The 13,276-nt window shown below is 37.7% G+C and overlaps 1 protein-coding gene across 1 annotated transcript; it reads left to right on the plus strand.

The window, feature by feature from the left end:
- The first annotated feature begins 866 nt into the window (after positions 1-866).
- On the plus strand, positions 867-8,859 carry LOC6653141. Its single transcript, XM_002075226.4, has 6 exons — positions 867-1,000; positions 5,865-6,081; positions 6,161-7,224; positions 7,291-7,429; positions 7,487-7,843; positions 7,911-8,859. The coding sequence occupies exons 2-6, from the start codon at positions 5,875-5,877 to the stop codon at positions 8,295-8,297; spliced, it is 2,154 nt and encodes a 717-aa protein (XP_002075262.1). The 5' UTR covers positions 867-1,000; positions 5,865-5,874; the 3' UTR covers positions 8,298-8,859.
- Positions 8,860-13,276: the final 4,417 nt, after the last annotated feature.

A 13,276-nucleotide genomic window follows, 5' to 3' on the forward strand; every position in this document is an offset into this window, starting at 1 on the left:
TCAGCTATTCCCAATTTTTAAAATTGCTGTTTTGAGAAAAGCTTTTACACCTTTTTTATGTATAGTTTCTCTATGAGCATTGCGATCTTTGTCACAAAATAAAGATGATTCTAAAATAGTAGAATAGAACAGAATGAATTACACAATAAACATTAGGTCTACTAGTTAGAGGGTTTCAATATTTGTAATATTATTTCCCAAATCTTAACTTTTGAAGTTATATCCTGGAAACATAAATTTTAACTTATTTTGGTACATCGTGTAATAAAAATATTTAAACTTTGTGGTTTAATATGATTTTTATGTCCTTTTTACTTTTTGTCACAGATTAGGCCTAGTTGAATGAAATACAGAAATATATGTGTATGTATATATATCTCCACGATTTGGGTAGAGCATATAAATAATTAATAAGGATAAACTAATTATCCTTAAAACTTGCTTAGTTTTTGTGCAAAACATTTTTTCGAAATTAGTTACAGGGAGGGGTAAATTTCCAGACCTTCCCCAACACATGAACAGTCGTGTTAAGTGTCGATTTCGCCGCAACAGAGGGAGCCACCGGGTGGGCACGTTTTTATGGGATTCATTTATGGATAATATGTCCCAAAAACATGAATCAACTTTATGGCAATACTCTTATATTTATGGCTGTAAGTTGTCCCAAAAAGAAAGGTTAGCTTTTTGGCGAGGGCAAAAGGGACGAAAGCATCTATCGATAAGGACAAATATCGATATTAGCGAAATGTGACCGCCCCCTTTACGCCCGCCCACTCACTCATGGGGAGTTGAATGTTGCAAAAACAACAAAATTGGACCAAATGTTGGTTGTGTTTGTGTTGTGTTCCCTCAGTTGGCCGCGAGATATTGCCCAGGATTGGCTGTTGGCCAGGCCAACATGAAGAGCAAAGTGGGCCAAAAACGAATTAATCTATTTCACTGCGACAGTAAATCGCAAAATTGTTTTTGAAAGTGAAAAAGTTGCCAATTCAATTGATAGGTAAATCAGCTTAATTAGTTTAAGTGTCGGAAAAATCAAACTGTAACTTTCTTTATCTATCACTTTCATATCTGCCTCGTACGTCTCTCTCTCTCTCTCTCCCTCGCAGTCTCTCTCTCTCTCTATCTATCTCGATGTGTTTGTGTGAGTGTGTACGTTTGTGTTTCCGCCAAGCTGCTCTAGTTTCTCGGCACTTTCTCCTGCCTCATTTTACAACAGTTTTTTTTTGTGTGTTTTTGGTTACTTTTGATTACTTTGACTTTCATTTAAAATGAGCAAAACAAGGATAATAAAAAACCATTAAAAAGGCCCAAAGCCCTTTGCTGGCATGTCCAAACGACATTTGTCCAAAACAAGACAAACAACAAATAAATAAAATGTGCCATATCTCTGCCCAAAAGGAGGTCACTCAAAAGGAGTCGAATGACCCCTTCGCACATCTTTATCTTCGCAGGTTGTTTGTCAATTTCTTTGGATTGTTTAATTCGATTATTGGCCTTTAATTATGTCATTGCAAAAGTATCCTATATAATCGGACTTCCACATGTATACAGACGGGTCCTTATGCCTAGGTACATATACAAATGAAGGTGTCGCCATCGCCAGAGGAATGACCTCCCAGTAGGTTAATGAAAACGTGGCTGTGGCTCGGCCTGGCCCCTTCTCTATTGTTGCAAGTTGGTGTGCCTAATCCCAACTAACTAACTAACTAGTGAGAGTAACTACTTCCGGACTACATCACTAACTAGTGAGTGTAACCATTTCCTGACGACATAATTAATTGACATCAAAAAGTTTTTCCAAAGTGTGCGAAGAAACAGAACTACAACTCTCTTTTTTCAAAGTCCTCTATATTATTTCGAAAAAGATGAATTCATCTTTCGTGGCATTGTTACGAAAAAGAGCTCGCGAGCTTGAGGTAATTGTAATCCTGGGTCTTAAAAGAAGAGGACTGTTTACACAAGAGTTTTTGATTTTCTTTCTACCTGATTAAGATTTTCGGTATACGAAATTCAGTTACCTTCGAGGGGGACATTTCGTCAGTTTAAGGACTTATCCCAATTTCTATTCTAAGTGATCGGCCACTTCGATTGTGATGAGTGTCTGGACCCCCAAGAACCCTCCAGGATCCGTACAACTGAAACTGACTTAGCTAGCGTCGTGAGCATCTAAAGATAATCTCAAATCTCCTCATATCTAAAAGTAAAATAAGGAAAGATAAAGATTACATTTCAACCGATGCTAATATAAAACATGACAACTTGTTGTTAAATACCACGTTTTGCAATGTATCTGCTCACTTAATTAATGTCAAAGGAGTCGAATATAAGACAACCAATGGCAAAGTAACACGTCCTTAAGAATGCATTGATTCATTTCATAATACTGCAATGGACTGAGAATAAGGCTGACCATTGAAAATCCGTGTCTAAAATTGGTAATAACGTGGTAACGTAACCTCCTATCAAACCCATGCTTGGTTTAACACGGTGTTTTTGAAATGTGACCCATGTGTTAGGTAAGGACCCGGTGTATTAGCAATATCGATTGTGTATCGAATAACGAATATTTCAATTTTACTACCTTTTTATTGTCTCTACTAAAAGAATGACTGAAAAGAGTGTTTTGAAGTAGTGTTTTGAAGTTAATAACAAAACTTAACTCTTTTCATTATACCCTTGCAAAAAGGGTATATTAATTTTGGTCAGAAGTGTGCAACGCATAGAAGGAAGCATCTCCGACCATATAAAGTATATATGTTCTTGATCAGCACGACGAGACGAGTTTAAATAGCCATGTCCGTCCGTCCGTCCGTCCGTCTGTCCGTCCGTCTGGATCAACGCAAACTCCTCCTAGACCGTTAGAGCTACAGAGCTGAAATTTTGCATGTAGGCTTGTATATACTGCAGGCGTTGTATATCTCGGATTCAGCCGGATCGGACCACTATATCATATAGCTCCCATACAAACGCCAAAGTCACGAACAGTTTATTTAATATTAGAGAGTTTATTACGCCTGTAAACGTCTGTGCCAAATTTGATCAAGATCAGGTGACTATATCATATAGCTCCCATAGGAACGATCGGTCGAAAACAGTGACTTTTGTCAATAACTTCGTTACTTTTGAAGCAATTGTCATAAAAATTTATATATCTCAGTTTAGCATAACTATTAATGACTTTGCCAAATTTAATTAAGATCGGGTAACTATATCATATAGCTCCCATAGGAACAATCGGTGGTGAACAGTGACTTTGATCAATATGTTCGTTATTTCCTAAGCCGTTCTTTCGCAAACATTAGACCTTTTACACAAAAAACTTGCAAGGGTATACAAACTTTGACGCGGTCAAAGTTAGCCCCGTCCCTCTGGTTATACCATACACCCATAGGGTGAAATGGTATATTAAAGTCGCCAAAATGTATGTAACAGGCAGAAGGAAGCATGTCCGACCCCACAAAGTATATATATTCTTGATCAGGATCAACAACCGAGTCGATCTAGCCATGTCCGTCTGTCCGTCTGTCCGTATGAACACCTAGATCTCGGAGACTATAAGAGCTAGAGCCACCAAATTTTTTATGTAGACTCGTGTAGTATGTAGAGTGATCAAGTTTATTTCAAATTTTTGCCACGCCCCTTTCCGCCCCCGCAATTTAAAAAAAGCGTTTATCTCAAAAACTATTCTAGCTAGAGACACAATATTTGGTATGTATATTCGCTTAGTAAATGCACACATTTTGTATGTATAAAAATTTTGCCACGCCCTTTTCCGCCCCCGTAATTTGAAAAACTTGATTATCTCCCGTATTTTTTTACCTCATGCAATCAAATTTGGCACACTTAAATTTAATACTAATATCTATCAAAATACCAAATTTGATCAAAATCGGATAAAAAGCAGTCGAGTTATGCATATAAACGTTTTTCCATAAGGCCGGAGTTGGCCGTTGGCTGGTGGGGGCGCTAGGGTGCTCGTATGATTGAGTGAGCGAGATACTAAGATATGCTTGTAAGAAGCATGTGAAAATGCTTGAAATATTTGCTTTACTGGTGTATGGTATACCAAAGTCGGCGAAACGACTTACTTACTTCATTTTTGATTATAGTCTTGTAGAGGGTTATTATAAAGTTGGCAGATGTTTTTATACCATACACCCATAGGGTGAAATGGTATATTAAAGTCGCCAAAATGTATGTAACAGGCAGAAGGAAGCATCTCCGACCCCACAAAGTATATATATTCTTGATCAGGATCAACAACCGAGTCGATCTAGCCATGTCCGTCTGTCCGTCCGTCCGTCTGTCCGTATGAACACCTAGATCTCGGAGACTGTAGGAGCTAGAGCCACCAAATTTGGTATGTAGACTCGTGTAGTATGTAGAGTGATCAAGTTTATTTCAAATTTTTGCCACGCCCCTTTCCGCCCCCGCAATTTAAAAAAAACGTTTATCTCAAAAACTATTCCAGCTAGAGACACCATATTTGGTATGTATATTCGCTTAGTAAATGCACACATTTTGTATGTGTAAAAATTTTGCCACGCCCTTTTCCGACCCCGTAATTTGAAAAACTTAATAATCTCCCGTATTTTTTTACCTTATGCAATCACACTTGGCACACTTAAATTCAATACTAATATCTAGCAAAATACCAAATTTGATCAAAATCGGACAAAAAACCGTCGAGTTATGCATATAAACGTTTTTCCATAAGGCCGGAGTTGGCCGTTGGCTGGTGGGGGCGCTAGTGTGCTCGTATGATTGAGTGAGCGAGATACTAAGATATGCTTGTAAAAAGCATGTGAAAATGCATTTGTTCAATAAAGTTGAAATATTTGCTTTACTGGTGTATGGTATACCTAAGTCGGCGAGACGACTTACTTACTTCATTCGTATAGAGGCAGGCGTTTCCAATTCAGTAAATAAGTGTATTATTGATAAGCTTGAGACTAGGCGAGTCAATATACCCATGTCAATAAGTCTGTCTGTGCGAATTACCTTCACGCTCTCAATTTGTGATCTACTGAAAACCTGATGTTATCTTGTTGATCGAGAGGATCCTTTTTGAATGGTTACTAGGTAGAATGTAGGGAGCCAATAACAATATGGCAAGCACTGCTTGAAATCATTGAATCTCAAAGAGGAACTATGTAGTTCCCTTAAGGGAACGATTTCCATTTTTGAACGCTTTACAGTTGCTGTTTCTTAGAAAAGAAAGTTCTAGTGGCTTTTAACGAAACTATGTCAAATGTTTAAGCAAAACTAACTAAACGGATCCGAGGGGTACATATCTGATATGCCTCTCTCAAAACCGCTTCAACCCTTTCCCCCATCTGCCACTTGATTGTCGGCTGTTCGGTCTTTGAAGTGGCAGTGCTGTCGTCTCTGGTTTCAAAATTCAATTGAGAAAACTGTCAGCAAGTCAACAATTGAACACGAGGTGAGTGTGTTGATGTGGATGACTCAAAAACCAACGCACCTGAGCAACGAACCAGCAGCAACCAAGCAAGCCACACGAACGGCACCGTTGACAAAGATGACTAACAATAAGACGAAGATGAAGATGAAAAACGATGGCATTGATGATGTAAGCCGATACCAGATGAAAGTAGAGACACTAGGCCATTCGGCTGTCCTCCCCGCCCCACTAAACACCCGCTTTTGGGGGGAGGGGTCCAACTTCTTCGCACACATACCGACACTCAGTGGGAAATCATTTTCCTATGAAATCATTTGTAGAGCTTTTTCAACGCTTTTATTTTCTGAGTAGTCCTTTCGATTAACCGACAAATGAAAGAAATATTTCTGTGAGAAGTCTCTTCAATCCCGATCTAATGACTTCATTGTGTATCCTTCAGTATTACAGCCATGGATACAGGACCACTAGCCATGATGTTCACCAGCCTGGGGTTATTGGCGTTGGTGGTGTTGATGTTTCTGCTCCTTGCCTGCCATTGTATGGGATCAGGACGAGCAGCCAGCTGGATGCGTATGCGTTCCAGCAAGGAGGAGGAGAAGATTGGACTGTCCAAGCACAAGCACAAGCTCTTCCATGCCAATGGTTATATGGCAAGTGTGAGTGGCATGAGAACATTGAGAATTTCTTTGCTTTCAATCTGTGAGTTTTGGTCCTTTTGTGCCTCGATTTATTCAGATTCAGACCGGCTCCGAGTTTCTTTTGAGCACCAGTGGAAGCTTCAAGCGATTCGACACCATTGATAAAGAGGATTATCATCAGCGTTCCCAGCAATTGTCAAATGGGGGTAATGGTTGTTTGCCACCCGAAACGAACACCACGAAGACCACTCCATTGTGGAATCTACCGCAGGCGGATGCGGCTATACCCCCGCAACCTTTGCGCCCTGCTCCTGCTCCGAATAGTGCTGGTCCTGGATCGAAAACTGTGACATTCTCCTTTAGCAATGAGATACGGAACGGTGGAGGAGAATTGCCACAACCGTTGGAGGCACCACCGGCAGCTCCATTGCGTCTATCTACATCCGCCTCAATTATGCAAACGGGCACAGCCATACCCCGACCACTGGCCAAGAGGCAGGTCTCTTTGCAGCAGGTCATCGTTAGTCGGAAGCCCACGGAAGAGAACACGGAACAGTCCCAGCAGCCGGAGGATGAACGACGAGTTCCGCCAATTTTAAAGCGCCGCAATTCCAGCACAAATCCATTTTTATGCGAGTCCTTGGACTCAACTGCCACACCCACCACCCCGAATCCAGCTCCTGCGACCTCACCTCCGTCACCACCTCAGCAGGACAATGGAAATCCTTTTGCGGAGACAACGAATTCTCAACCTCCTACTAACCGCCTGTTCAAATTGTCTGGAGCCTGCCCCTCGAATCCCTTTACACGACTCAAGGGTCCGCATTTGCTGCAGAAAACCATCTCCGAGGATTACCTCTTCCGCAAGCTGGGTGCTGGGATCCATGCCAATGGCAATGCCGCAATCAGTGCAAATGGCAATAGCACATGGTCCTTTGGTCGCTCTCTGCTCAGGCAGGAATCGTCGATCAGTTTGGGACTGGGTCGTCGCAATAGCTCACAGAGCTCACTGGATAGTGGTTCATTGGATGGCGGCTTGAATTTGGGACGCGGCATTTCCTGTGATTCCGTCAATTCCGACTCCTCATTGTTTCTCGATCAGCTCGATCAGCCATATACACAAATAACCGGATATCTCTGTGTGGGCCTTCAATATGATAAGTAAGTCCCTCTCTCTCTCTTTCTCTTTCTCTTTCTGTATAAATGTTTCACTTCGTTAACATCAAGCCTAACCAACCACGGTCTGGAGCTAATAGTCAGTGTTCTAGAGGCCAAGGGTCTCATCTGTCCATTCAGCGTGGATTCGTTGGACACGTTCGTGCGCATTTACCTGGTGCCCGATCATCCAGGTGCCATGCAGACAAAGGTGAGCAGTTTAAAGCGAATTCAAAGATTTGAATTAATCCATCGATCTGGATTACAGGTAGTGAATGCCTCCCTCACACCCGCTTACAATGAGAGCTTCAACTTCTGGTTGCATAAAAAGCAGATGAGGCATTCTCTGTGGTTCCATCTCTATCACAATGGACCCGCCCACACGCTGATCGGTGAGGCGGAGATGGAAATCGGAGAGATACCCAAACCCATAACCACATGGATACCATTGTCCGATTCGAGGAAATGCAACGCCCGCTGGGGTGAGCTTATGTTCTCGCTCAGCTATCTGCCCACAGCGGAACGTCTCACCATTGTTGTGGTCAAGGGTCGCAATTTAAAAATGGAACTGGACACGGATTCCGACTCAGATGACACCAGACTGGTGCAGCATATTTTCGTAAAGGTACGTATGACCCCCCGAAAACCCCAGGCCCCCCCAATGGAATGTAACTTGTTGATTTTGGCTTCAGGTCTATTTGATGAACAACGAGAAGAAGGTTCTGAAAAAGCGGACTTCATTGAAGCGCAAGGATCGCTGTCCCATTTTCAATGAGTCGATGATATTCAGTGTGCCGCCTCATAGTCTGACCACAGTGCAATTGCGTCTCACCGTGTTTGGTGTGACTGAGAATGGGATATTGCCGCTGGGCCATGTCATTGCCGGCAGCTGTGCTGTTGGCAAGGGTCTGCGGCACTGGCATCAGATGTTGTCCTCGTTGCGCAAACCGGTGGCCATGTGGCACGTCCTGAGGCGTGCCATCAATCAGCCAATTTTCACAGGCGGAGCCGAGGCTGTAGTGGCCGCTATGCAATCCACCCTAGAAAGGGCGAGTGCCAAGAGGAACAGCATTGTCTAGAACCCCGAGAAACTCTAGTCGGCGGCGGATCAGAGGAAGATCTGTGCATCTCATTGACAGCAATTTCACACTTTACTCATTGAGGCGTTTAATTTTGGCTAAACCCTTTCTTCCCTTTCCCCAAAAAACACAAATCAACCGAATTATTTTCGGCACTAAAAAAGATATTTTCAAACCGAAAATAACCTTGTTAATATCCTTAGTTGATCAACATGCTAAGGTTTTCCGATTCACCAAAACTCCAACATAGAAATCCACTAATTGATTTCTAAGATTTGTATCTCTTTTGAATCGAGTAGGACCGAATTGGAATACCCACACAATATGTTGGCAACACTGGACACATAAATATCGTTTATTATTTTATATTATTATTTAATCATCTCCCAAAGTCTAGGATAGTTTGAGTAATTCAATCAAACCAAATGAAATCGAATTGCATTTTAAATGAAACCCTATAAATTGCATTTACTATGGCTAACATGAAAAACTTTTATTACTTTTCTACTCTTTCTCCTAACAAAAAAAAACCTAAAAACTCACATGATGGGAAAATTCTATACTAAGCCAATATATATAGAAACACATATATGCGGTATAGGATATATAGTTATAGATATGATATACATATATGTAAGCACATGTAATCGCCCGCACCGCACCAAAAAGGACAAATTGTGAGCCTATTTAATTAGTTATTTATTGAGATAGTTCTACTACTAAACAAATTACACAAATGTATCTGCATATAGTCATACATACCTACATTTATAAAGCACTAAAGAAATCCGAAAAGAAAACCCTAATATTACAGTATTATTATGTATAGCAACCCAAAAAGGACAACGAAACCTGACAAAATTTGTTCTTCTCATAATTAAAAGGAAAAAGAAAACATAAGATGTAATTCATTTGGTTAAAGCTTGATTTACTTTTCGTATTTGTAGGTATATTATATATTTTTAGATAGGATCAGTCAATCCATGTGTTTTTTGGCAATCATCGAAAAGTTGTTGCACATTTTATTTTATCAATTGTTATCAGATTTATGAGAGAAAGATTGTGATAAGTAGAATTCAAATTGTGTCTAAATAAACCAATGGAAAAGTATTCATCTACATAAACCATCATCTAAATATAAATAGTTACTTGTGGTTAAGATCGGCAGGTCGATCTATATATACATAACAAAACTTTGCAGAAATCCATATAGACATATAGTTTATAGAATTCCTTGATCCGTTTGACATGATTTAGAACTCGGAATTGAATGTCTGTTGATATCGAAGAATCCAATTAAAGTTCATTACGCCAATTCTCTGCAAGGTTATAACAAATAGGATACATTTTTTGTATAGCAAACATATATACATACTTATTTATACTAAAATATCTGCGTTAACAGTTGCATTTAGATTTAGTTGTTATATTATACATACATACATATTATATATGAGCGTTTCTTACTAAATGTATATTGTGTTTCGATTTATATTTTTTACAGTAAAACGACAATAAATTTTCATAATAATTCAAATGTAAACAAAACAATAATCAAAATGAAACGAAAAACCAAGAAAGATATTTAAGAGCATTTCGCCAAAATATTATTTCACCAATATTCACCAAGTCAACTTCCCTTATACCCTAGCATTTCGTATGTATGTATGTACTTTTTACCTACTATTAGGTTAGGGCTTTGCATGAATCCAAAATCTTTGAAAAGTATTCAACTTTTTTTGGGGAAATTTGTATTTCCTCAGTCTTACGCGAAGCCACATCAAAGTTGTATCAAATCGGTTAAGAAAATTAAATTTCAAAAGCAAACTCTTTCGAAATATTCACAACTATTGCCCACGGCCCAAGTCCTACACAATCCTGCACAATCCAAAACTAACTAATAGCACACACGCTTATCTATACTATCAATACATACAATACATAAATGATATATACATATATATACTTCTATACCTAATCACATTCAATTGACCAACCAAATCAAAAAGAACCTGGCACATTTGTAGCAAAATCGAAAACCAAACGAAAGCTTTAACATGTCCCCTATTTATTATTAGATTATCTAACAATGGAAAATATATAAAACTTGATCATTTCTATGAAACATAAAGAAAAGGCATTTAATGAAAACCAGTAATAAATTTGAATAATCAAAATATTTACTCATACAGCCAAACATGAAAATCGAAAACCTAATCTTACAACTGCGCAAAATAGAATGAATACAAAAATAAAAATTTAATAAACTGTTTGTTTAAAGACATATTAATATAAATAGTTTAAAGTCGTGTTAAATTTGTATAAATTATACATACATATACATATATATGTATATATATATTAAATATATATCTACAAATTGTTATACAAATAAATGCAAATATACATACATAATTCAGCAACTATATGAATTGGAAACTAAATTGAAAGGCGGCTGGTTTTTCAAAAACTTTCAATATTCAAAGCTTTAAAGGATTAAGCCAGCAATCAACAAACCAAAACACATAATTTCGGGAAACACATAATTTAATGGAAATTATAAAATCACTTTCCAAAGTCAAATTTACAACATGATTGAAAATCGGTCAAAAACTAACATATTTACGGATTCGCAAAGTTAATAGTTCTTTTTGAGACACAAATTACACTGTGCAACACCAAAAATCAAACCGCAACGGGTTTTTTTCTGAAAATACATCTATTGAATAGCAAAATCCTAATTGGGTTTTTCAATGTTAGCTCGTTTTTTCTTTTTTTAGCGAGTTGAAATTTCCCATTTTGAGAATATTTTTTAGTTTGTCATATGAACTAAATATGATTTCTTCATGCATTCGACCTAAATCATCCTCATTTGTTGTAGAAATATTGTTAATGCTTAAATAAATTACTTTTTTTTGAATGTTATATAACCCAAAATGCCATTTTCAGCAACAGTTTTCGAAAAAATTACTCGTAAGCCCTTTTCTAGGATTGTTTTGGAAATATTTTTAATTTATAGCTATTTTTTGTGAGAATAAAGCCGTATCAACACCTCTATCTCGAAGACTATAGGAGCTAGAGTCGCCAAATTGGCTTTATAGACCCGTGTAGTATGGTGATCAATTTTATTTCTAATTTTTGTCACTTGCCTTCAATCGGCTTTATATTGTAATATCTCGAGCGAGATAGCATGTTATAAGTAGATAAATTTGCATTCCATGTTGTGTCTTATGTTATTACATTTTACTAACCAAAAACGTGGAATGATTTTCCTCTAATCGATGCACTGCAAGGGAGAATATAAGCGACATTTTTCATACAATTTACCAAATAGGATATAGAATCAAGTTATTTGATAGCTATACAATGATTGGATCAGAAAAGGTTTTTGATTATATTTTTTGCCATTCGCTGGGATTCTTTAAATCTTGATAACAAGGCCAACAAGGACCCAAAGTACGAAAAATAAAAAACCATTAGCCCTTGGCCGGGGTTTTCCCCTCTCAAATATTGACAAACATTACGATACAACAACAACAAAAAAAAACAAGCGATTGAAAACTCTGGGCAAATGTTTGGCAACTTCCGGTTTAAAATGGCCAACCCTGTAAAACTAATTTTGAAAAATAATTTAGACATGTTTTCAATAAAAAAAACCTTTTGTAATGATTTGAGTGTAAATTTTTAAGATTCCAGTATGTTCATTTACGGAAGAAACATGTGAATTATAAATTTAAGAAAGAAAAAAAATGTTCCGTTCGGATCTATTAGAATATAATGCAAAGTATATGATCAATAGCAATTGACACCGGTTGGCTAACACAATATACTCAAGCACAGCTTACAAAACTTACAGTAAACTTACCTACTGCCCTAAAAATCAGTATTAAGAACAGGAGGGCACAGCAAATATTAATAGCTTCTCCTACTTTTGTAGACGTTTTTTCCCGACGTGTGATGAGTAATCGTATTTCTACATTTATTATTCTCAAAAAAAAGATATTTATAAATTTAAAATATTTCCAAAACTACTCTAAACATAAGGGCCGTGGTAACTTTGTATACCCTTCCAAGTTTTTTTTCCTATAGCCATCGAAGAGAAAGGATTTTATATAGAAAGAGAACAGACTGCAAACTTAGGGTAAAGCAATCCGGCGCATGTAGCATGCTACTTTATCGTTTGTTTTTTAAATATGAAAGCTATATAATTTAATTTTCCGATTTTTTCAAATTTAGCAGAGTTATAAATAAATATAAATATATATAACAAAAAAATATTTAAACAATTTTTTTTTAAACAGTAGCTAAGAAATTAACGACGTTATTGAGAAAAGTCACGGTTTTTATAGGAGCTATATGATATACTGCTGAATCGGATATATACAACCCGTGCAGCAAATACAAACAAACATGCACACATTCAACTCTGTAGCTTTTATGGACTAGGAGCAGTTCGAGTTCATCCAGATGGACGAACGAACTGACGGACAGACAGACATGACTATATAAACTCGTCCAGTCGTTGATGCTTCCTTCTATGCGTTGCACACAATTGACCAAAATTAATATACCCTTTTTGCAAGGTAAATATAGAAAGAAAAATAAACTGTTATGTTCAATTGAAAATAAAAGTAGCCCTTGTGTTTCTTCTGTCATTTTCATTTTCAATGCCCCAGATCCGATTCGGATTCATTTCAGTAGCAAAGCTGAAAATGAAGTAAATAAAATTGCAACATTAAAAGTAAAGAAAAAAACAAAACCAAAAACAAAATTAAATTGGTAAGTGAGAACAGTAGATGGAGGGAATAGAAAGGTTTTGACTTAGTAAGTATAATATAATACCAATTTGTCCTTCTAGCAAAATTCAAATTCGATTCAAAAACTTAGTTTGAGGCGGTTGCATCTCTCCTTGATGACTTTCGCACTCTCGGCATCCATCCAGATCTCAACCTGTTCATTGAGGCAAATTTCCGTAACGT

This window comes from Drosophila willistoni (assembly GCF_018902025.1).
Source record: "Drosophila willistoni isolate 14030-0811.24 chromosome XL unlocalized genomic scaffold, UCI_dwil_1.1 Seg142, whole genome shotgun sequence".
NCBI classification, from domain to species: Eukaryota; Metazoa; Arthropoda; class Insecta; order Diptera; family Drosophilidae; genus Drosophila; species Drosophila willistoni.

Excerpts from the sequence above, each read along its gene's own strand:
- LOC6653141 (XM_002075226.4), top strand. The coding sequence starts at position 5,875 with ATGGATACAGGACCACTAGCCATGATGTTCACCAGCCTGGGGTTATTG. Across the intron at positions 6,082-6,160 it reads CCAATGGTTATATGGCAAGT|ATTCAGACCGGCTCCGAGTT; the intron begins GTGAGTGGCATG and ends CGATTTATTCAG. Across the intron at positions 7,225-7,290 it reads GTGGGCCTTCAATATGATAA|CCTAACCAACCACGGTCTGG; the intron begins GTAAGTCCCTCT and ends GTTAACATCAAG.